This window comes from Podarcis tiliguerta (genome assembly GCF_965153285.1).
Source record: "Podarcis tiliguerta genome assembly, chromosome: 2".
NCBI lineage: Eukaryota > Metazoa > Chordata > Lepidosauria > Squamata > Lacertidae > Podarcis > Podarcis tiliguerta.
In genome coordinates, this window is record NC_139535.1 from 120,713,009 (window position 1) to 120,739,038 (window position 26,030).

A 26,030-nucleotide genomic window follows, 5' to 3' on the forward strand; every position below is an offset into this window, starting at 1 on the left:
ACTCTACTTTTCCCCTCACAGAGCTACAATTTCCAGCACCCTTAACCTCTGTCAGGATTATTTGGAGAAATTCATGGGGGGAGGTCAATGTAGCACTCAGCAGATGGCCCCATCAGCGCAATCATTTCTGCTCGCCTGACAAAAAAAATCTGCCTTCTCCTCCCTTGTTCTGTTGACCCCTTCCAGAGCCAATTTGGGAGGTGTGCAGGGGGAAATGGGGAAAGGCGCTGTGCACTAGCAGAAGTCCTTGCATGGGCTTCTGTTGGCAGGACTAAGTAGTTGACCCCATCCCCATGTACTTTAAATGTGCGTTGTGTGTTCAGACTTTCTTGGGGGGACTTCTTCTCTCTGCCTTTAGGACTGAACCTATCTGAAGCTGCCTTATACCAAGTCAGCCTATAGTTCTTCATCTCGTCCAATATTGTCTGCTCTGTCTTGGCAGCGACTCTCAAAGGTTTCTGCGAGAGGTCTTTCATACCACCTTAGGACTACCTGATCCTTTTAACTGAAAATGTCAGGAACTGAGCTTGGGACTTTCTGTATACAGATAGTTCCTAAAGGGCCAAGATGCCATCCCCACTGTGACCATGTTTGCAGGGTTTTTAAACTAATGTTGCAGAATCAGGGGTAGCACTATCGCAGCATAACAGGGACAAAGGTTAGAAAGCAATCCTCTGGGAAGGCTCTATGGATCCTTAGCTTTGGTGCCCAGAACTGATAAAAGAATGACCACATCTTTCCCATGTACTCATCCTCAAAAATGTGATGAAGGGTTCAGCTAAAGCATCCACAAACTCTCTTTAATTACTGGATGAGTGTCTGGCTTTAGAAGCAGAGAAATCTAGTTCTGTGTGCCCTTCCCAGATTATGTAAGACAAAAGCGTCATTTATTGAAAGAAAAATCAAGTAAGGTCAAAGGATTTTTATTTTATTTTAAGTAATGCACGACAGCTCTTAGCTTCAACCTCTCTGTTTCTTAACAGGGGATGGATTAGGGACAATCATTGGCAAGACAGCAAAAGAAGAAACACACATTCACCAGAAAATCCCATGATCTAAAGCCATCATACCCTGAACTGGTCCAGTCATAGCTGCCCAGAGTAGAACTGCCGACATTTGATGCGAAAAGCACTGTCCCTTAGGCAGGAACTGGAGGCAGAGAAAGGACAGGAAGAAGTATAACTGAGAGCCTCCAGATGACCTGTTTACTGAGCCTTCACATTTAATTATTTGCACAATGTTTGCAGGGAGGTTGACGATGCAGCCTGATTACTGATTTGTTTGAGGAGAGCCATTACGATGCTGTGTCACCCAGTTGTTATCCTGTACCTTTCAGTGCTTTGGCCCCTTACTTTCTCATTGGAAAAAGTTGTGTTTGCTTGTTGTGCCCAGACTACTTTCAACTGTGCAACCTGAATGTACCAGTACAGTATGTGATTGAATCCCACCCGAAATACCAACAGTCCTGGAAGTGCCCAGAACCTGTCAAGTCAGGTGAAGCCAATATGGAATCTGGTGGGTTGAGGGCAGAAATGGGGGGTGGAGCCCAGCACAACCTGGGAAGTCAGGGTGGAGCTTCCTGGCTTTTCAGATCCCAGCACTGGCTAGCAAATAGAACTGATTGCACAGAAAAAATACTGCCTGGTTTGCAGCTTTGAAGTCAGAGGTTTCCAGATGCATGCGCGAAACAAGCTGGAGACTTTGAGCTCAGAATAAAAGAATATACTTAATGATCCCTTCCAAGCCATTTACATGAGGAGACTGAAGCACAGAGATGGCTCCAGGAGGCAGAGAGGAGGAGTGTCCCCACAGGAGACCCACCACACAATTTGCCACCCTAGCTTTCAGTCAAGTAATATTGAATGTTGATGTTGGTATCTGTCTGTCTCGACAAACAGTGGAGTGAGCCTCTGTGTGCTGGTCCCAGGGGCTAACCGAGAGGCGAGGTCCGAGTCCAATCCGAGGTCGATGGTGCAATATGAAGGCAGTCTGTAGAAGTTGAAGCTAGGTGCAGGGCAGGGCGTCGGGTGAGGCCAGGAGCTCCGACAGGGAAGCAGGTCAGGGATCTGTTGCCCACAACTTGGGACTGGGGCTGGGTGGCTTTTATCTCCCCCGAGGCATAGGGTGGACCCGATCATCAGGTGACTCGCCTCCCCTGGCCTGGAGGCGAGCACTCCTCCTGCGGGAACTTAGTTCCCTCCGCCTCTCTGCCCTGAGCCTCTGCAGCTCAGGAGAGGCTGGAGGGTTACTAGACCCAGAGGCAACCTCAACTTCCTCTGACATGGCTGAGGGTGGAGCACCTGCAGCCAGGTGCTCCCCTCAGGAGCCAGAGCAGACTCAGCTGGTGCCTTCACCTGAGGATCCAGCACAGGTGAGGACCCTTCAGGCTCATGCCCCAGCCCCGGCTCAGCTGGTTCTGGAGGCGGGGAATCCTGTGCAGGCTGGGATTCCTCAGGTTCAGCCTCCGAATCTGATTCCCAGGCCATCACACTCTGGGGGTGAAGTTGAACTGCTATGTTAGCAGCACCAAAGTGACTTCCCTGGGGCACAAACCTGGGCAGTGTGTATGGAGCTTGTGGGCTGCCTAAACGACAAGGCTCTCCTCTTGGCCTCCTAAGTGTGGTCCAGAGGAAAGCAAAGCAAGATGTTGGGCACCAGCTTGGCTGCAGGAGTTGCCAGAAGGAGGCACACAAGGTGTCACCCAACCGCCTTAGGGACTCCACCCTGGATTTGTGTAGGTTAGCCTTTTCTTCTCCTGAAGATGTCCCACAAGGCAGCAGAGGTTTAGTTTTCCTTCTCCTAGACGGGCTGCCTTCCCAGCTTGATGAACCCCATGTGCCCCTCACTTCCCTCTACAGTAAGTGCAGAAACCGCCTTCTTGACCCTTGGACCCACTCTTGGTCTCATCTGCTCGGACCGCCAGAGCTTGTCTTTGCACACAGGAAAAGTCCCTAACTCACTGAGGGTTTCAGACCCATTGGCTACCCTAACCTGGTTTAGCCAGCCAGTCAAAGCCATTTCCCGGAATTGTGGCTGCTATCTCATGCTGACAGCTTCTCATGGTGACAGGTGAGAGCTGAGTGCAGGGCGGGGAGTACCAAAGTCAGACAAACTGCCCCAGAAGGAGCACAATGTGCCCCCCCCCGCCAAAGGTACTGCCTGTCCCCTCTGCTAACATTCCATGCACCCCTGAATGAATTTACTGTCCTAATAATAGTCTTTACCCTCTGCTTCACTCCCACAAACTAGTCCCCAGGTTGTCCCTAAAAATATGACAGACACCCCTGCATTGGTAGTTACTGTAAGATGAGAAAAATTAAGTGAAGTATTTACACTTTTTCAGAGTCACAACTAGTGGTCCAGCAACATCTGGTGGTTCCCCACCCCTAGACTAGCAACACTGCAATTACCTGGGGCCACACACAACTGGGAAACATTTCCAAGTGCAATGGATCTTCCTCTTCACTTCCTCATGAATTCCTCCTCTGTGCCCCCAAAATCTGATCTGGAAGGTTGGAGGACCAAATTTGTGCATGCACGGGGCGGGGGCAAGAAGGGATAGTTGTGTCACACAAAGAAGGGAACATTGCATTTGCACATGGGCAGTGCTGGATTCAACCCCAAGTCTTAATCTGGAATCAATATGTAAAGTAGAACTGAAACTGAATTTGGAGAAACAATGAATTGAATTTTCATCCTGCAAGTCAAACAATGCATAAAAGCAAGCTTTAATATCATCCATCCAAAATGTAGTTATGTAATCCTTCCCAATGAAATGCAGATTTTGCAATGGGGGGAACTGAAGCCACCTGAAGAGAAATCTGAATTTAAGGTTTACATTTTCAATTTTGGAAAAAACTGAGAGACTTGTATTGTGTGACTCTTCCATTTGGCACTATGGTTATCCACCTGCTACTGGAGCAAGAATGGATTATTATGACCAAAAGTCATGGAGAGCAAATCCTAAACATTGTTTCTAATCTATCCTATCCACCCTGAGAGAATAAAGGCAGCTGCCTCTGGTTTATAGTTCAACAGTACTTGACTACCTTATCTACCAACAGGGTATCATTATGTTCCCCATAAAGTATGGAAAGATAACAGCTGCCAAAAGTAATTGTTCCCCCAACTGGTATTATAGTTCTTGTTTACTACTATGCATGCTTAGATGCTAGCACAGGGAAGGCCAGCAGGGTGAATGCAGGCTGGATCCAGCCCATGAAGCAAATTTGCCCAGCCTCTGACAATCCTTCCAAATTGTAATCAACATAAACATTTGCCTACAGCTTTGTTTTGTTTAAATAAAAATGTCTGTTTCAGCTTTACTTCAAATAAAAAAACCATTTTGCAAAAGTTGATAGCTGAAGATATTCCAAATTAGTGGTGCGTCTCTCTTTGTGGCCAAATTCATATGCTTACTGAACTGTAATACTCTTCCAGCTAAGCAACACCGACTATATTGTAGAATTTGAGACAGTTTCATATCAAACAAACCATGAACTGGAGCCAAGGTTTGGGAGAAACAAATCAGGAGCTTGGATGTGACACCAAGCTAGACACTTTGCGAATTGTCCTGCTGGAGGAAGGAGCAAAGTGGGAGTGTTTAAGCTTAGGGCACAGACTGACTGGAGCGGACACCTTACGGTGTGTGAGCATGGTCATTATCTCCCTATTCCTTACAGCAGCAATGCAAAGTAGGTTGGTCTTATGATTGCCATTATTGCAGGTGGAAGTGATAGGATACTGGCTTGCCTAAGGCGACTTATTTCATTCATGACAGAGGTGATATTTGAGGACTTCCTCGTCCATGGCACACACTCCTAGGGGCTAACAAAATGTTATGGGGACAGACATGGCTGACAAGGAGCAGCGACTCCTCAGTAAGTCTAGCAACAAAAATGCATGCTGTGATGTCATTGTGTTTTGCATTTCTTGACTCCAGTTCATGGCTTCCCACTTGCACAGGGCAAGGGAAATACAAGATGCCTTGCTGTGTCATATAGCACATGATTATTTCACTAGACATTGCCAAGGGAGCATGCAGAAGACATGCAGGGCAGCAGAAGCCACGCATTTCCCCGTAATGGCTAGTTAGGCCTACGCTGTACTAATTTTGGCCATCCTTGCTCTCATAAATGGAGGTTAAGTTATATATATATAGTTCTGAACGGAGCTACTCCTCTTTTATACCAACACCACTGGATATTGGATTGTTTCCAGGCTCAATTCAAAATGCTGTTTAGGAACAGGATTGTTAAAGAATCGTCTCCTCCCTTAGGATTCTGCCCATCCAGTGTGGCTGCGTACAGAGTAGTACCACTTTGGAAGCTGCAGCTAAACTGAGATGCATCCATTTCAGGGCAGCTGTTGTGAAGCTGTTGACAGCATCAGTGAATTGCAGTTTGGTGCTGGAAAACTAGCCAGGTACTGGGCATAGGGTGGAGACCTCCCCACCCCTTCTGTGGGGTGAACAGAGCGGCTGAGGTGTGCATAGCCTTAGATCAGTTGGAGAGTCATTTTTGCGAAGCCTCCCTCCATCTGAGATGTGGATGGAAGGAATGCACAGAAACACATTCTTCAGACAGGCTTAGACTGCTCCATTGGGCCGCCCTTTCTATCCAACACCAAATGAGATAAAATTGTTCCATTACATCTCTGGCGTGTGTAGTTCTTGAATATTGTTATTCATCTGGCCACATCTGCATGTGACATTTAAAGCACTATTATCCCATTTTAACACCCATGTAGTTTGTGAAAGTGTTGCTGAGAATTGTTATGAGATGCTTATTCTCCTCATACAGCTTTATCTCTCAGAGTTCGCTGGGGACAGATGGTTAAACCACTCTGGAAATGTGAGGGGAATGGCAAGGGGTCCTCCTAGCGACTCTCAGCAACATGTATGGCTCTGGTGCTAAAATGTGTGGGTGCCCAGCCCCTTCGTGGGGAATTTTGTGGGTGCTTGGACACCCAAGGTCCCAGGGAGCTGGCACCTATGGCTGTGCTGGTCCACTGCAGAGCAGGAAGATAGGAGGGAGATGCAGCAAAATGAAGCTCCATGACTCGCCACAGGAGGCAGCTTCGCACAGATCCAAAAGTTCCCTGGTCCAGCTCGGCAAGGAGACCATTTGCATTCTGCAAAAATGTCAAGCGAGAAGGAGATCGGAGGGTGGACCTCCAACGTTGCATCTCTTCTGGAGCAGCTCAATCAGGCTGTTTATAACAAAACCCTCAACAGTTCACTTTGCACTTCTTCTTTTTAAGCAAAAAATAGCCCAGAGAAAAGTCAAAATGGTTCCTCGCCCAAGTAGCATATGTAATTTTGTTTTTAATTGTTTGCAAGATCGAACATTGGTGGATCGGGGACATTTCAAAGGCCAATTGCAAGTGTAGAGATGAATATAGCCAGGGCTTTAGGGGGCAATGCTACACAAAATGGCAGGAAACTACCGTATATAGGGTAATCAGAAAAGACAGATTTGGATCTGCCTTGGAAAGGCCTTTCTGGCCATCAGAAGCAGCTGCCGGCTCTTGAGCTCCTGGGCTCCTGTTGCTCTGCGATTAGGACTGGCCGCCTGCACCCTGGCTGGCTGGCTGGCTTCCTCACCTGTACATTTTTAAAAAACAGTTTATTACAATTCTCACCAGGACTGTAAAGCTGCTGTTGGAACTGAGGGAAGCGGAGAGTGTGAAACAATAATTCAATACTCGCTCTTACTCAGTGGAAATTTCCCCTAATATATAACCCAAATCATCCTTTCTGCAACTTCAACCTTCGTACTCTTGTTCCACACTCATTGACAAGTGGGAACAATTCTTGTCGCTTTGCTTTATGGCAGCCTTGGCTAGCCATCGTGGGCCTCTTAATCTTCTTTACCCTATGCTAAAATGTATGGTTCTCTTGGCATTTCCTTATATGCAAGGCTCTGTGCATTCGCACTGTGAAAAGATTTAACTTCTGTGTCCAGGGAATGAAGTAAATTGAAATAAATGAGACTTAGTTCTGAATAAACCTGGTTAGAATCAGGCTTCAGGTACCGTAATTTTCATCATATATATATATATATATGTATATCTGACTTGCATTCTAAAACCAGCCTCAATCATCTTTGTTTCTCTCCCCAGAATCTCTAATTTCCTTTTGCTACTTTTGTGAATTCAGACAGATTACCATTTTCATCATCTGCAGAATTTTAATATGACCAATATTAATCTTCCTATATGATGACAATGTGGTTTTATTGTCACAAACTCCCTCCGGGTTCAGTGACTTGCTAAAACAGATTTTGAGTAGGCAGTGCAAGAGATTAAATGAATCCCCTTCCCCAGCAGCGCTGATTCCCAAACGACATCCCCATGGGGTCTCGGCAATAGGCAGGTCCTCCTTGCACATTCCACAGGCGTGAGGTCAGACATTCTTCTAGTAAGTCATGCTGGCACTGCACAGAACTCCTGACCTGCAGAGACATACCATGCATGTGAGATCTGGGGATCCCCGGGGGGCCATCAGAAAAGAGCAGGGGGCGAGGCCCCAAACGCAGCAGGGATGGCTTGCAGCATTGTGGAGAGAGCGAAGCAACAACACATCCCAAAATAGTGCTGAGGCCCATTCTAAAGTGTTGTTGGAAGGGATGGGTGGATCCTAAAGAGGTGGGAGACAAGATCGGGGAGCTGGAGAAAGGCAACCAGAGCAGAGCCAGGGAGGTGAAATTGGGGCCCCAGGGAATGTGAGAGACGGCGGAAGGAGACCGTGATCTAGAGAGTCAGGGGCTGAATACTGGAAGAGGTTGTCGGAGAGGAGTCCCAAGCCCAAGGGCCACTGCCAGCCCCTCCTGTCAGAGTCAGTCAGATTGCCAAGGACATGGAGATGCTGGCACCAACCCAAACAAACCTCACGGGCCCAACCCACTTGCAAAAGGGCCACTTTGCTTGCACAGAGCAGAAACGCTGGCCATTTGCCACACCAAGACTTATGCCCACTCTGCTCTTCAAAAGGAAGGGTGGGGCGCCTTTAACCCTGGTCCTGCCTGTCTACTGCTCAGATTTATGCCAGAAAGAATGTGACAGGAACCCAAATCCCAGTTCTTCAACTGGCAGCGAGGGCCAGGACACAAAGTCTAGAGAAGAGAGGGGCTCCCATAAGACCATTTAGCCCAGAGTCTAAAATTGCCAAACTGCACCACTAGGCTGCACTAGTACCATTGGTGCGTAAATTTCCATGTTTGTGTAAGCAGATGAGCAAAAGCACAACCATGCCCCATCTCTTTGGCTATAATTACACAGCCTGTAAATCAGGGCTGGCTAGCCTGAAATTCAGGTGTCATAAATATCACAGGCGAAGAGTTTGTGGCAAGCCCAGGCAGCAACAGGAAGACCTGCTGAGAGCATCACTTTAGACCTACTGCCACACCTGCTTCTCCTTTTCAGAATAAAAAGCAGCCTCTTGGGGCAAAGGGGGGCTATAGTGTTGTCCTTTGGACTAAACTGATCTCTATTCTATGGGATTCTTAGGTCCCACCCGCACCATAGAGCACATGGCTCCCCCCAACCCCAAATCCAGGAACCGGTAGTTTGCTATAGATGCTGGACATTGTAACTCTGTGAGGGGTAAACTACAGTTCCCAGGATTCTTTGGAGAAACCCAGGTGCTTTAAACATTTGGCGCAGCTGTGACCTATGGGGCTCAGAACTCAGGTGTACTGAATTATTCATGTCAGAAAGGAATTTCTCCCCAGACCTGACATATGCCATTGGGTTTTCCTACCTGCCACACCCATTTCTTCGGAGACATCAATAACTGTTTGCAGCATTGTGCTAGGAGTATGACTCAGGGTTCAAGTTCTGCCCCCATTATAAATTAGCTGCAACCTCAAGCTGGTGGGGAGGGATTGTGTTTGGAGGTTGAACTAGATGACCCTCAGGATCCCTTCCAACTGTACAATCCTTTGATCCTATAAGCCCAGTTCCACCAGCGTCCATGAGTCCTGCTTTACAGAGAAGATTCCTCTGTTTCAGGGTAGAAGATGTATTTTGAACAACCAGTGGATCTGGGTGATTTGCAGTCGACTGCCAAGAGGTTCTGACTCCCAATTGCTTAACAATGGCAGCAACACTAAACCCCACCTAAATTAGGTTGTTAAAACAGGAACAGGTAGCTAGTTGGGAGTAAGCTGAAATTCATTTCAATTCTGGCAATGGAAACACATTTCTAGACCTCGAATGTGCTCAATGATCCTTTCTTTTGCACCGGGTTCTTGCTGGTAGCGCTTCATACAGCATCCACCCCCCTCTGTGCATTTGGATGTGCATCTGATTTACTTGGGCCCGTGGCAGCACTTGATCTAGCAGGCCTTGGATGCAGGCAAGGGATCGTGTGCAAGGGGAGATCCAGGGATCGTCTCCCTTCTCTTCTTTTTTCTTGTTTAATAAAAGCAAATGAAGGTAAGAGCCAAATACTGCATATAAAATTGGGAAAAGGTTCTTATAGCAACAACATCAACTGTTCAAGGACAAAACCCCTTAACCTTTAGCTTCCCTTTCCTTTGTATCACGATTTGTATATTCCATACAGGAAGAGAATCTTATTAAAGATTCAACCACTCCATAAAGCTCCCCCCACCCCCATTACAGTGAGTGTCAGCTGTCAGTCTGTGTCTTCCCTCTGCAGATTGTTTTATCTGTGTCTGTTTTTCTTAATTCCCTGTTTGTGTCAATGGAGACACTCCCTTTGGTTCCAGTAAAAACAAATCACAGACTGAGGGTTTTTAAAAAATAAAAAGGCTTTGTGTATTGGGACAAACCTTTAAAATGCTATCATGACAGTGTAAGTTTTAAAATCTTAGTGGGAGAGGCACGTAACCGTCATTGGGCAAAGCTTAAACAAACAGGGCATGCTTCATTGCTAATATTTATTACAGGGTTGTCACTTGATGATTGCTATAAATAAATGTGTTGTAAAATACAGAAGAGTGCACAGAGCTGTAGCAAGTTGTTAAATAAACACAGAAACTGCCATTTTTATTTCTTCAAATGCTGCTCTAGCATCACTCAGCAGCTTGAGCTCACAGATCTGCACATGATCCACACCTCTGTGGATTCCCAGGCCTTCCTCTCCCCTTTGGGCGATTCTGCACCATTTACAAAGTTTCAGACATGCACAGGATTGTGCCACAAAGCAGCTTTGCTAGGTACTTTTGAATGACATGGATGCTTTTTGATGGAAGGTTTTTTTGAAGAGGTTTGCCTGCTTTCTTCATGGCCTGCTCCTGAGACTTTAACAGCAGCCTTGCTGACAGAAATCAAGCAACAATCCTTGTCTTCCCACAAGGAACAAATGTGAGGAGTTGGCTGCCTTTGTGTGTGAGCCAGAGTGCTGTTAAACACCCGGGAATAGTAGAAATAAAAGATAGCAGGCCTTGTTCAAAACAACTGCCTTAGAATGGGCACACTGTTTACAGAAATTAGAGAGTGACAGGGAGTCTACTTCAGACTTACTCACTTTTATTTTAAAAGGGTATCTGGAATTGACAGGGGATATTACTGGGTCTGGAGGTAAGCCATCGATTTATGAATTACTTGAACAAAGAAGGGGAGGCAAAAGGGGGTGAAATTGCAGCCAGTTTAGTTAGAGCAAGGGTTCCTAAAGGGCAGTGCCTGGACCATCCAGGGCCCATGAGCTTCGTTCACGTGATCCATGGCATCTCTGTGGATTTGTGGTTGAAGCTGGAAGCTGGCACATCAATTGCATTATACTCATATTGCTTTTTATTATATTTTTATTTTATTACTTATATTGTGTTACAATTTAAATTCTATAGAATTCAAATTGTAATACAGTAACATACAATATTTAAGAAATAAAAGAAGCAAAAAAATAAGTTAGAAATTATGCAGCACCTAGCACCGTGCACTGCAATTGCTATAATGGGGGCAGAGAGGATTATGTGGTCTGCCAAGAAACCTTAGCAATTTTCAAGTGGTCTGGGGGAGGGAAGCGTGGGGACCACTGGTTTAGAGGATAGTTTGAATGTTCAAAATAGTTTTCCATTTGAGAGGTGGACTGATAGCAACCAAATGAAATTCAATGAGGACTAACCTTAAATGTTTACACACAGGAAAAGAGAGCCAAGAAGAGAAGTATAAGATGCATCATTTGTTTTAATAGTACCTTAGAGCATATGCCTTTTCTGCTCAGAGCACTGGCCAGCAACCAGCAGGGTTGGATTTGTGCCAAGCAGCTATTTTCAGTGCCACTGCTGACCCGTGGGACATAAAAAGCAAGAAGACCTAACTCTACCCACAAGCAAATGCAGAGTGCATCCCCCCCCCCCGAAAAACTACAATGAAGTTCCCATACAGCAGGGTGGGTGGGCTTGGGGAAAAGTCGTGGGAGATCTTCCTGATCAGAGGATGGTGTTTCTCAATGGACCGGAGCCACAACGTGTGTTTTTTCCTGGCAGTTAACCACAAGCATCCAGAGCACTTTTCAATAAATGTTTTACAATGGCAGCGCTGTGCTGATCCTTCTAGTTTATCTGGGTTATCAGCAAGCAGTGTAGGGGGAAGTAAGGTCTCTCTCTGGTGCCCCTGTTTTGAGAGTCAATGACCCACAAAATATGACACGTAGGAAAGCAGAAAGCAGCTTTCTAGCAAGTCAGCCCTTGGTCCATCTAGCTCTATATTGTCCCTAGTGGCTCCCTAGTTTCAAGCAGACCTTCCTGGAGAAGCCAGGGATTGAATCTGGGACCTTCTGCATACAAAGCAGATGTTCTGCCCCTGCCCTACAGCTCACCTGGAAGCATCATTTGGATCTGAGAAATGCTGACTGATGAGCTGATGTGATCAAGAAGCAAAGAAGGAGGAAACAGGTAAGGGAATTCTACAGACAAGGTGGTGGGTGAAAGTCCCTCACGTCTCCCATGTATTTCCGTAAATCAACATCTGGCATCATCTGCTCGTCTTGCTTGATATACAAGGTACCCTGACACCTATATCAGCTCTCTGTTTTCAGAGCTGGAACTGCATTTGGATATATTATTTATGCCACTTCTTTTGGTCATAGAGCTTTGGGGTATGCAGATCAGCCAGGATGAAGGAGGGGACAACAGTTGCAGCCCTTTTACTCCCAAACCCAGTCTTCTTTATGAAATACAGTGGTACCTTGGGTTAAGAACATAATTCATTTTGGAGGTCTGTTCTTAACCCGAAACCGTTCTTAACCTGAAGCACCACTTTAGCTAATGGGGCCTCCTGCTGCCGCCATGCCACCGGAGCACGATTTCTGTTCTCATCCTGAAGCAAAGTTCTTAACCCGAGGTAATATTTATGGGTTAGCGGAGTCTGTAACCTGAAGCGTATGTAACCCAAGGTACCACTGTAAAGAGAAGATGAGCTAAACGGAGGCTGTAGCTTTTGAAACCCCTGATTTATGTTCCAACAGCTCAAATGTTTCAAAAATTAGCATCCTGTAATGCCTAGGAAGAGGTGGGGCTGTGCGCAATTTGAGGGAAGGGTTGCCACAGAGAAGGTGTGCTGGTCAGTGTGGTGGGGAGCCTGTGCCTGCCAGATATTGTTGAACTCCAGCTTCCATCTGCTGTGGCCAGCATGGCTGTTGGTGGGGGATGATGGGAGTTGTGGTTCTGCAACATCTGGAGGGCCAGAGATTCCCCACCTCTGGTTCCACATCTGCAGCCCAACAGAGCACGGGTGAGGTCAGAAGGCTCTTGGAGAGCTCTCCTTCTCCAGTCCCAGAAGCAATACAAACTGCTCATTGGACCCACCTGAAAGCCAAGTGAGGTATTTGGGAAGAGAACAACGTAGCTCATCTCCCACTACAAGGATCTATTCACAAACAGTGGAGAGCCGTGGTTTAGGCAGCTGGTCATTTGGCTCTCCCACAAACAGCACACCCTTTAAAAGTGTCCACATGTCCTGTTAATAAATGAGGTAATCTGGAAAAGAAACACAAGAGACTTTCTAAAATCAGTTTGGCATAATCAGCTTAATTTTTCCAAGGGTCATTTCTGGAAGCACCAAGCAACCTGTGCAGATTTGTCCCTGTGCACAACTGTCAAGCATCCATGACAGACTCTTGAGACTGAAGAAAACGCAGCCAGTTTCTTGTAAGCAGCTGTCCAGTTACCTTTATCCACATCCAGCTCTTACTTCCGTGCCAGAAAGCAAACTGGACTCCATTTTAAACATCAAGCTGCACTAGTCCCCCAGCCAGAGTTTCTGATAGCTCCAGCCCTGCTTAAAGCAGCCATTAAAAGGAGCCCCAAACATTTGAGGGATTGAGGACTGGAAGCTGACTGGAGAGGCCACTTCACAATCAACTGGGAAGTTGTGCTGCACAAGTCTAAACAGAAATGGAAGTGAACTGAACAAGACCGGCGATCCCATCCATCTCAGTGGGGTTTGCCCTGGGAGGAAATGCCAGTGGGTCATTTGCCCACGGGGCTGATCTGCCTGCTCTTAATGGTACTCCAGCTCAGTATTGGATTATCATTATTATATTATTATATATATTATATATATATCATTATATTATATTTATTTAGTTATAGCCCACCTTTTCATCGGACAGGGGCTCAAGACAGCTTACTAATACTTACCACAATACTTACCAAGGTCTATTAGTGTTTAATTGCTTTTTAATTACTTACCCCCCCCCCTTATGTTTTAGAGAACTGGGCAAAAACAAACAAGATGAATTTTAACAGGGAGAAATGTAAAGTACTGCACTTTGGCAAAAAAAATGAGAGGCACAAATACAAGATGGGTGACACCTGGCTTGAGAGCAGTACATGTGAAAAGGATCTAGGAGTCTTGGTTGACCACAAACTTGACATGAGCCAACAGTGTGACGCGGCAGCTAAAAAAGCCAATGCAATTCTGGGCTGCATCAATAGGAGTATAGCATCTAGATCAAGGGAAGTAATAGTGCCACTGTATTCTGCTCTGGTCAGACCTCACCTGGAGTACTGTGTCCAGTTCTGGGCACCACAGTTCAAGAAGGACACTGACAAACTGGAACGTGTCCAGAGGAGGGCAACCAAAATGGTCAAAGGCCTGGAAACGATGCCTTATGAGGAACGGCTAAGGGAGCTGGGCATGTTTAGCCTGGAGGAGGTTAAGGGGGGATATGATAGCCATGTTCAAATATATAAAAGGATGTCACATAGAGGAGGGAGAAAGGTTGTTTTCTGCTGCTCCAGAGAAGCGGACATGGAGCAATGGATCCAAACTACAAGAAAGAAGATTCCACCTAAACATTAGGAAGAACTTCCTGACAGTAAGAGCTGTTTGACAGTGGAATTTGCTGCCAAGGAGTGTGGTGGAGTTTCCTTCTTTGGAGGTCTTTAAGCAGAGGCTTGACAACCATGTCAGGAGTGGTCTGATGGTGTTTCCTGCTTGGCAGGGGGTTGGACTCGATGGCCCTTGTGGTCTCTTCCAACTCTATGATTCTATGATTCTATGAGAATCAAACCACCATAGCCTGGTAGCAGTATTGCACAGCTCCTGTTCATTCCAGTGGGGCTTGTCTAGGAAAGCCTCCTGCTCTGTTGCACCCAGTGTATGAATGATGGGACCTAAAATCTGGGGAGGGGCTGCAGCTCAGTGGTAAAACCTCTGCTTTGCAGGTGGTCAGTCCCACGTCCCATCCCTGCCACCTCCAGTTAAAAGGCTAAAGCAGCAGATGAGGTACCCCTCATCTCTCATGCCTGAAACACAGACAAGCAGCCGCCAGTCAGCATAGTTGAGCTTAGATGGAGAGTCTGAGCAGGACAAAGGCAGTTCCCTCTGTTTGTGCTTTAAGTGAAATGGGGGCAATAGCTTTGGGAACTGGTAGGAACCAACCGTCTCCGAAGGAGTATTCGCAAGCAGAAGACACAGAGACTGAGAGGGACAGAGCTTGACTAAGCTAGGACAGTGTCAGGTGGTGGAACATTAATGTGCAAGGCAGCAGAGTGCTGTGCTGTCATGCACCTCCTTTGCCCTGTGCCATGTTGGATGTTGAGGAGCCCCTAGTGTTCTGCAGGCTCTCAGTGCAGTTCACCCATGTCATCTGCTGCCATAAGGCTGCCCTTCCTTCAGCGGCATCTTCTCCCCTCTGGCAAGTGCTGCTTCTTTCCCCATCCCTTTGCTAGCAATGCCTACCAGGGATGAGGGAAGCTCATGTGGTGTCGGACGGCAGCTGCCATCACCCCTGACCAAGCTGGCTGGGGAAGGAGGGCCACAGGCTCCCTATCCTTACAGGTGCAAGTGGTGGGCACAGAATCAGCTGCATTCCACCTGCACTACTTTTCTGTCAAAGTGGGCCCTCCCTTTGTCTTGCCACTGCAGCCCAGCTCTCCCCACCCCACCCCCGGCATTTGCCCTTTGTACTGGGTTTCAGTTCCACTGCTCCTTCGCCATGCTGGTGCCCTCCAGATGCTGTTGGGACTACGAGGCACACCTGGAGAGTACCAGGTTGAAAGGCTGCAGTCTGTCCTTGTCTCCTGATGGAGAATTGTCAGCCCTCCCTTTCCCCTTTAATCATTTTGCCTCATTCACAAAAATATTTTCGGCAGGCTCTCTCACCAGTAGCCTATGACAGAGCCAAGTGCTCAACCTACTTCCAGGGCCAACTGAAATGTAGTTTGTCATACAATTTGCCTTGGAGTAACTGATTTCTCTTTAACAAATAGCCAGCACTGTTTGTTTGTGTGTGTGTGTGCGCGCGTGCGTGCGTGTGTGCTCCCAAGCTAAACCTTAGTGAGGGGGAACGGGGTATTTACAGAGGCTCACCCACCCAGCCCAGTTTGCAGCATGCTCTCCCCAAGGAAGCTCACCTGGCATTACTTAACTAACGGTACTCCAGTACCAGGCAAAGACTTTCCACTTCTCCCACACCTTCTGAATAAGCCTTTCAAAATAATAATAGTAATAATAATAATAATAATAATACTTGTATTTAGTGTCTTTTATTATCATGCTTCCTGTAAACTGATGTTTGGCTCATGTGTTCATTTTCTGAGTTGCGTCGTTATATTGGATTGTTTTAAGATTGCATTGTACATCACCTAGAGGCTGCAGCAGCATTGGCAACCAACGTACGCAATAAAACACAGCTTTTATCAATCCCTTCCTGCTGCAGCTTTGGTAAGAATCACCGCCTCCTTCCACGGTGAAAAGTGGTGAGAATGAATGGTGGAGCCCATGACATTCTCTGCCCACCCTGAACAGCTTCTTCCAGTCACAACCACAGCAGGGACAAAACTCCCAGAGTGCACCTGTGCAGGCACAACATAAGACACTTGCTGACTTACACAATGGTCTAGGCTCACCATCCCTTTGGAGTGAGGCCTGATCCTGTGCCTTTAACAGCAGCTTCTTCTGCAGACATTGACAGGGAACAGTCTTACCTCTATGCCATGAAAAGTGCCACCAGCTGATAGGTGCAGGTCAGGTGGCTACCAAAGGCAGGAGGAGAGGCCAGTTTCCCCCCTTCCCCTGCTTAGGAGGCAACATGAGCAGAAGGGAGAAGGACACCTTCGCATCAGTCCAGGCTAACCATATTATTCCAATCACTTTTGTCAGTCTACCAACACATTATTTTATTCTTGGCATATATGATATATTAAAAAACCCTTCACAGTTTTCCAGAGAAGGTGTTTGCGGGGGTGTGCATTGCAAATTGTGAAATTTACACAGTGGAAAAGAAGCATGGGTTCTTCCAACTCATATTTTTGCATGTTGATGGGCCAACTCAGAAGAGTGAATGCTTATAGGGCTGCTGGCTTTGGGACACCTGGGTTCAACTGTGCACATCTGGAAGAAAAGCTGAAGTTAGCATTGTAATCTCCCTGAGGGGGTGGGCTGAGTTCAGCCACCAAACTTCTGCCTGCTATGCAATTATTCAAGGCACAGGAGCAAACCTGCTGACTGACTCTTCACCCAGTGACTCTAAAGCAACTCCAAGCCAAGCCTGTGGGGGGAAACAATGGCATTTTACAGACAAGACCTCATGATGGAACCAGCCCTCTAACTGGGCATCATGCCTCTGTTTCAACAATGCAGGGGGTCCATTTCCTACAGCAAATGAGTTGTGGGAGCAAACAAAGCCTGGGCAGAAGAATATGATACTTAGCAAGCTAAACTATTCAGTCATCAGCTGGTGGGTGGCCAACACAGGACCTTCCAGTTGTGAGAATACAAATCCCATCATCCCCAGTTAGCATGGGCAATGGGCAGGGATGATGGGAGCTGTAGTCCCACAACACCTGGAGGGCACCACACTATCGGAGCATCAGCTAAGCTGCCAAACTCCACCTCTAAGCATCAACCTTCAAAAAAAGAGAAAAGAATAATTGCTCTTGGCATGCTTAATTCTTGCCTATTGCTGCTGCAGTGTCTGTTCCTAGATAGAATGGGACCATTAATTCAACCTAATTGTTACTGTGGATGTTGCCAGAAGGACAGCTGGCAACTGGGCCATCTTGACCTGGAATCTCCAAGAGCATAAAACACAGAGGGGGGTAGAGGTTGTAACAGATTATTAGGGAGTTTATGCAGTAGCAGAAGGCATGTGGGCTTTTGGGTCTCAGCCCTAGAATGGCTGTGCCAAGAAGGCAGTAACACTGAACAGGCTGGGGACAGAAAGTTCTTCACCCTACACAGAAACATTCTAGACGAGCACCTTGACATAGCAGGCGATGGCACCCCTCAGGACAGCTTGCTTAAAACAGCACTGTGCAAGAACAGAAAGGCAGGTATCCCGGTGGTTTCATTCCACCATTTTTCAAAGACTGTCCAAACATTTGTGTGCTTAAAAGAACTAGAAAAACAAGAGTCTGTCTTAAGAGCCCGCCCCCCGCCCACCCCGGTGTTAACAGACAGAGGGAGACTGCTTGTTAGCTTGGGAAAGAAGCAGCTGTGGTGCAAACCAGTTTTGAACAGGTTCTTAACACAACAGCATTTTTAAGGTGCCTTTCAAGGTGTCATGCAAAGCAAGTGTGCTGATTCATTCCTTGGCTTTGTGAACAGTCGCTGCATCCCAGATATGTGGTTTCTACAGTTACAATACAGCACCATCTGTCGGGGGTGGGGCGCACATCGTCACAGTTGGGTGCTACAAACCAAGATGGCTGTCCTCATCCACACATACAACAATGTCTCCTACAGACCCTGGCTGATAACCTTGGTCACAGCGCTTTCCCAGTCGCACCGCAGCCATGGTCTCTAGCCTCAAGACAGGCTGGTCTCCCATTGATTACCAAAAAGTTGGCTTCAGACAACCAGCATGAAGGAGCCTGAAAATGGCAGATTAGAGTGTGGAGTCCATCACTGGATGTCCATTCTGAGGCAATATCCTGTGCTCTGTGGTGCTGGACTTGACCGACGCAGGCGAGTACTTTGGCATCCTGTGACAGGCAAAGCAGAGAATCTTCCGGAAAGTGCTGCGCATCTCATTGTCCCGGTAGGAGTAGATGACGGCATTAATGAGTGAATTTATTTCAGCCAGAAGCAGGACATATTTCTCCACCGATAACACGTCACAGCTTTCACAGCCGAGGCCGTCCAACAGGAGCACCACCTGTCCAGGGGTCCAGCAGATAACAAAGGCACCTAAGAACAGGAGAGAGGAATCTCTTTAGAATTTGGAAGAGATCAGAGGCCTCCTGGTTCCAAGGGGCGGGACACTTCTTTGATATGCTCAGCACTTTTTAAAAAAATGTGGAAAATGCTTGCGTGGTGGATGAGCACACACTTCTGCTCCCACACTGCTCTGAAAGCAGCAGGAGGAGCCGCCCTCATGGTATTCCCCGGTTAAGAACAAGATTCTTGCATCAGTCATTCCATCAGAGTTCAGCACAGAGAAAGGGCACAGGACAACCCCATCAGCTCTGCTGCCAGGACCTCTGGCCATTCCTCTCTCAACTGATGCCTAGCCATTGCTGTTTAATAATAATAATAATAATAATAATAATAATAATAATAATAATACCTGCCCTTCACCAGCAGGTCCCAGGGCAGGTTACAATTTAAAATTCAGAATTAAAAAGATCTAGAGCATACTAGGCTACATGAACAATTTTCATCCCAGCTGGTTCTAATAAGAACTGTAACTTTTAAAAGAACTGCTACTTTAACTTGCATTTCTGCTTCTCTCCCCATCCCTTTTTCCTTATGTGTCATGACTTTTGAGGGGGCTGCCTGACTACTGATCTTTGTGAGTTGTTCTGGGAGCCTTTTCAGCTGACGAGTGGAGTAAATATGCTTCAAAATGACAAAACCTGCAGAAATTCCCTCATCTACATCATTATGAAAAGCTGCAGGAGCCTTGTCTTCTTCTCATAACCTGGTGATCCTAGACAGCTGCTGGGTAAACTTTAAGAGGGAAAGACTAGAATTCTCCATCTCTTCTCATGGCTACCAGACTTTCATGGTCTTTATCAAGAGATGCTTTTGCACTACTTTTTTATACAGTATATATATTTAGTGTTGAATCTATCTCAAAAATAGGGTCTGCAAAATTGCACCCCTTATCCTCAGGTTGCCAACTGACCAGGGGAAAACATGTTCAAACCTGGATCTTGTGCCTCCACAAAAGTAGCCAGGAAACTTTTTGACCACATGAAAATAAGCATCACTATCCCTCAAAACCACAAACAATCTGCCCTGCTCCTCTAAACACAAATAAGTGTGCATGAAAAATATCCATGCAAGCCTCCCTGGTGATTCTTTTTCTACTCAAATCAAGGTTTATTACAGGACCCCACCCTGTTCTCAGCTGGAGCTCATTACAGCTGGAGCTCCCCTCTTGCTTCAGCCCACCCCCACCCCGACCACTCAGCTTCCCCAGCAGAACTCATCCAAGGGTCCTTCATTTCCAAAGCCACTGCTGTACAGCTAGAGAGTAGCCTCTGGCCGACTGTTTAGGATAGCACAGCACACAGGAGCCTAAGAGCTTAGCAAAATCCAACCTTGGGCTTTTCTGAAATTCTGGTCATGCCAGAGGCAGGCGGATACATCTGTTGCAGAAAGCAGGTAGCCAGCCGCATGCCAAAGTCAAGGGCGTGAGAGCCCCATCCATCAACACCTGCATATCAGATTAAGTCAAGCTGTCCTACAGCTTGGGTACCAAACTGATTCTCCTTTGGAAGAAAGGAGGGAGGGAGGGAGGGAGGAAGGGAGCCCAAAAAGGGTCAGCCCACACACCCCAAGGAGCATACGGAGTGCACCATAACAAGCACATTCCTGCTCAAGAACATGTTATCTGCACTGAACCTCTCTCACACAAATGCTTCCTCAGGACCCTTGGGATCTAAACCACTAATTTTCTAGGCACCAAGTACATAACTGTGCTGTCAACTGCCTAAAGGACTCTTAAGACAATTTCTCAGATGAGTTTCAACTGGTGACAGCCTCAAGCCATAAACATGGGAAGTATCTACAAATTGGGGGAAGCCGCCAGGTTTCCAGAAGTACCAATACCAAACAAAAATTAAGGGGAGAAACTACCCCATGAGGACTGAGCATGGGTTTACAGCAGAGCTCAGCGAGGGCCAGCGCATGCCCAGACCGATGGCTGGAGGAAAGAAGCAACCAGGGGGAAAGGGCAAAGGGGGCTTCAGGATGGAATGGCGTACGTATCCTGACAAGGATGTGGCTAGCTGGAACCCTAAGGGCAGCACTCTGCACTGAAACATACTCTTGCAGGATCTACTTGTGCTGGAAGGCAAACAGCAAGGGAGGCCTGTGACCCTCATGTCATCCTTGTGGTCTGTTCAGGGAGCTCAGGATCAGGTTCGCCAGCTGAATCTGATTTCTCCAGCCCCATTTCACCTTTTGGAAAATGCTAATTTCAACAAGTCACCCACACCAAGTAATGCTTCCAAAACAAATAAAAACACACAATTTTTGTAACTGTATGGGAACTGTAAAACTATAGTGATCAGAATACTGACCCCTTTAATATTTTTAACTGATTATGAGGTGTATTTAACTGGAAGTCTGCTTAAAGCAGTGCACAAACTACTGTCACCCAGCAAAAGGTTTTATCTGAAAACTTTCCACCCGTCCTCTCCAGAAGAAAGGTCAAGATCATTCTTCCTTTGTGAAGTTTCTAGCTGCATGGAGTGTCTTAAAAGCTCATACAAACCCAGGCAGATAGGATTACACCATACATAACACCCCTCCCCCCCAAAAAAAAACCTCTAGAGAAGGGATTATTGTCACTGGTAGTACATCACAGAGAGTTTTATTGGTTTGAGAGAATGAATAAAGAATGAATAAAGAATGAATAAAGGTGCCTTTATTCATGCACCTTTAACAGCACCTACATGTGACCCAGTAAGCAGGTACCATGACTATTTCTATACAGTAGAAAGTGCAACTTGCCAGTTACTATCCATCAAGAGGTTAATCTTCAAAATGGTTTACTGAAGCAAGACAATGAAGCAGCTGGCTTTAAAAAACCATAGATAAAATTAACAACAGTTGACGGTTTGGACATAATGGAACTGAAAATGGAAGCGGAGACTTCTGGCCTCTTCTTTGCAGCCTCTACTGCAGAAAGGATGTGTGTAGAGCAGCCATTCCCAACCCAGTGTGCCAGACGCTTTGCGCTACAACTCCCATCAGCAGGACACTGGGCTGGGAGAGACTGGTGTAGAGTCTCATCTATCTCAAAGACAGAAAACAGCTATTTCATGACCATATCATGGAGCCAAACTGAATTTCTCCATCCATCCATCCATGAAGCTAGGCAAGCAGATTGCCCCCCACTTAAAGGGCTTAGGATCCAGGATCCAAGGCAAGGGAAGAATCAACAGCACTAAAATAGTGACGATGAGGCAGGAGTACTTTCATGCTTTCTATCTTCTAGGAACACTTTCCCTGCTGGATATGCCATGGAATGCCTCCTCCTCCATTGCTATGGGGGGCATGTTCTAAAGGGCAGTTTTCCCGTAGAGCAGGCTTCCTCAAACTGGGCCCTCCAGATGTTTTGAGACTACAATTCCCACCATCCCTGACCACTGGTCCTGCTAGCTAGGGATCATGGGAGTTGTAGGCCAAAACATCTGGAGGGCTGAGTTTGAGGAAGCCTGCTGTAGGGTAACGGCCAGGCCTGAACTCCACCCACCAGTCAAAATGTGTCGTCACCCCCACCGGATGTGGAATCCCTGGATTCAGCCCCCACATGCCCTACATGAATTCACAGCACTCATTGAGACACACCTCAGTTTACTTCCCCTTCTACTGTTCTTGGGAGGAGAAACATCCATCACAAGTACCAATTTGACAGGAACAAGTGAAAATGTGTCACCATGGCGGCAGCAGTGGCCCTCTGGCTCAGAGCAGAGCTTGTCCGTCTCCATTTGCTGTCTTCCTGAGGACCCTGCAGAGCCTCTCTAGGAAGATTGCTATTCCCTGGCGAAAGGGTCCAGAAAGCACGGCTGGGGGTGGTTCAGTGTGTGAAACCCAAACATCAAAATCCAGGGGTGTGTATTTATTTTAAAAATGAACTGAAAAATGAAAAGAGCCCTGCTTTGTTTTGAATAAAAACAAATAAAATCCCATCCACCCAACCCCCCCAAAATCATTTTCCATTTACTTTTATTTGCAGCAATGTTTTGTTCTGGAAAGAGTCTGGCCCACTGTGTACAGTTCACAAAGAGGGCACAGAGGAAGAAAAGTAAAAATGATAGATTGGAAACCCTATACAGTTTAGATAGCAGTTGGACTGTGTTTGTACACCTTTTTAAACCGCCTATAAAACTGGGATTCTTTGCACCTGCAATTTGGCAGGTATTGTGGCTTGTAGCAAGTAGTCCAAGTTTGCAATGTTCCTGCCATATGGATGGCAAACACCAAAATCAGGGCATCAGAAGCCTGTTAGGATTGCCCACTGAAATAAACAGGGGAAACCCTAAAACAAATATACTGAAAAAGAACAGAGAAACAGCCTCCCCTGCCGTTCCTTTGCACAGCCCTTTTCAAAATCCACTTGGCTATGAACTTTGCCTGGTGGCCCATCCCGTCGCTCAGCCTAACCATATTACACACAGGGCCTCTGCTCTTGGAAAGGGAGAATGGTAAGAAGTAACAAAGCAAGCTGCGCAAAGTGAGCCTCTGGTGGTCCAGAGAAAATGATGCAGACAAGGGGAGTTTGGAGACAGCTTGAAGAACCAGGAGCAGGTGCTGTCACTGCAGCAGCAGCAGCAGAGGACCCAGGCGGAAGGAGGAGAATGGCAAAAAGTGCAGAGGGCGTGAGAAGGGGAGCGGAAGCAAATACAAATACAAATACAGCAGGAAGTACGGATTGCACCTGCTGGTCCCTTGCCCAGCTTCCACGTTTGAGGTGGTGTCTGCACAGGATCTAAACATGCGCGCTCCAAGGTGCTCAGGGTCTGATCACATTATGTTTTTTTTAAATTAATATTTATTGAACTTTTAAGAAATACATAGAAAAGAGAAAAAAGAGAAAAAGAGAGAAGAGAAAGGGGGTAGGAAAAAAGATAGAAAGATAGAAAGATGCAAAATTGCATAATAAAGAGCAAAAACAAAATCACAATACATCAAATACATCAAAGCACAAAAAACACCAACACAATTAAAAAAAAAAAGGAAAGCTCCTCCGATCTTTAACCTTATCTTTCATTGACTTATTTCCTCAACCTCCTCCCACCTCCCATTTTTGTATTCCAGTTAATAATTACATTATGTACCCTGAAAAATGGAGGACACAAGTGGCACATGCTGAGCCCACTTGCATGAGTCCCCCCAGAAAAAAATCTATGTTAGCCTCTCTGTTCATTTGAATTTGTTTCACTTCTGTCCACTCAGCTGTCCACTCAGCTGGTCATAAGTCGAAATAAACACCACAGCAGGCAAAGCCCAGCACCCACACGAGGATTTGGAGGTTGTCAAAGCAACTACCTCTTCTGTCCTTGCCTGCAAATACTTAGACTTACACCATCATGTACAATGGTACATATAACTTCAGGTTACAGATGCTTCAGGTTACAGACGCCGCTAACCCAGAAACAGTACCTCGGGTTAAGAACTTTGCTTCAGGATGAGAACAGAAACTGCATAGTGGTGGCGCGGCATCAGCGGGAGGCCCCATTAGCTAAAGTGGTACCTCAGGTTAAGAACAGTTTCAGGTTAAGAATGGACCTCCAGAACGAATTAAGTTCTTAACCAGAGGTACCACTGTACTTGTGATATGAACTGGGAAATGAGGAAACAAACCCAAAGGATGCTACAAAAAGCATATCTGTGCCCACCTATTTTTTAATTTTACTTTTTGCTCAGCGGCTCACCTACGAGGCAGTACCACACCATCACATTCAGTTCATCAGTTCCAGCCGCCTCCACATTTGCCCTGGAAGCAAGTCCTCTCTGCAAGTGGCTTGTGGGATGAGGGAGGGATGGAGGGGCACAAACCCACTGGTTTCTTATGCCTGAGCACCATCACGCCAGGACTGTCTTCCTTCGAAACCTCCTCACTGTTCCCGATAAGTACTAGGTTTTCACCTACCATAGGTGAAAATGAAGCTCCAGTATATATAACAGCACTTGTTTCATCCCCAGACAAAATGTGCATTATAAATTCCTGGGGAATCTTCTGCTTTTGCTGGTGGTGCAATGCAAAGCAAACAGCTGGCAGGCCACAGGCATGATACACAGTACAGTAAACCTAGGGAGGCAGGTGGTGCTGTGGTTTGTACCTTCTGATCGGAAGGTTGGTGTTTCAAATGCACATGACAGGGTGAGCTCCCATTGCTCCATCCCAGCTTCTGCCAACCTAACAGTTCGAAAGCACACTAGTGCAAGTAGATAAATAGGTACCACTGCAGTGGGAAGGTAAACAGCATTTCTGTGCACTCTGGTTTCCATCACGGTGTTCTGTTGCACAAGAAGCAGTTTAGTCCTGCTGGCCACATGACCTGGAAAGATGTCTGTGGACAAACGCCGGCTTCCTCAGCCTGAAAGTGAGATGAGTGCCACACCTCATAGCCACCTTTGACTGGAATTAACCATCCAGGGGTCCTTTAGCTTTTTACTTTACAATAAGGCTGCAAATTACACATTTAACTTGTACACATTCAGCTTTATGTGTGTGGCAAAAAAACCAAACCAAACAAAACCCTAAGGGCAGAGCTTTGAGAAAAATGACTTTGGCAATCCCACCTGCCCTTGACCCAGTGGGTTTTGATTTTGGCTTTGGTTGTGATCCCCAGAAAGTAACCCTTGTGTAAGTTGTGGGCTTCCTATAGACTGATGGCACTAAATCCGACGACTATCCCCAGTTCCAGGGGCCTGGACATCATGTAACTAACATACCGGTAATACAACTTTTGCATCACTTGAATATTTGAACTTCGCATTTCTCCTCCTGGTTAACTGCTCATTTTGGCTCTGGCTGCCTAGTTTTAAAAGTCCTGATCCCCCCCCCCCCCACCGCCGCCGCCCCTTGGCCACCCTCACTCTAAAGCAGCAATAGGAGCAAAGAACTGAATGAAGATATGGGACCACCACTCCGTCTGGCAGCACAAAAACCAGCAGGGCATGCTGCTGCTCCTGCTGCTGTCGTCAATGAGGCTCATTTGGCGAGGAGTAGGGGTGGAGCCCTCTGGACTGGCTGGCACCACCAGGAGCAAGGCTGGCTCTGCTCCCAGTGTACAGCCAGACACAGCACCACAGCTTGGCTCATCCCAAACCTGGAGCCGGGCCTGTGGACATCCTTAACTATTCAAAGGGGAAAGCTGTTAAAGCCAATATTCTCAAAGAATCAGTGTGGTTACAGAGTTTGGCTATCCGCTTCCTAAAGCTTTATCCTCTGAGTAAAAGCTATTCTGTGTGAAGAATGAAATTCATTTCCCCTCTGGTGCTGCCATACATTCCTCAGATCATCATCATCTGGCCATTCCAAGTCCTCAGGGAGATCCTGTCACACATCCACATGCGCCAACACACAGCCAAGATGCTGCATCCACACAGCAGGGGACCTGACAGCGTTCTCCTGACTCCCTCCAAGCCCT

At 46.7% G+C, this 26,030-nt stretch overlaps 1 protein-coding gene across 3 annotated transcripts in view; it reads right to left on the reverse strand.

Moving 5' to 3' along the window:
* Positions 1-15,931: 15,931 nt before the first annotated feature.
* LPAR2 (lysophosphatidic acid receptor 2) overlaps positions 15,932-26,030 on the reverse strand; it is a 53,356-nt gene continuing 43,257 nt past the window's right edge. For all 3 annotated transcript variants that reach the window (XM_083428317.1, XM_083428319.1, XM_083428318.1), the window contains one exon: positions 15,932-18,606. In XM_083428317.1, the coding sequence (XP_083284443.1) occupies positions 18,305-18,606 (302 nt within the window). In that variant the 3' untranslated portion in view covers positions 15,932-18,304. The remainder of the gene's footprint in view (positions 18,607-26,030) is intronic.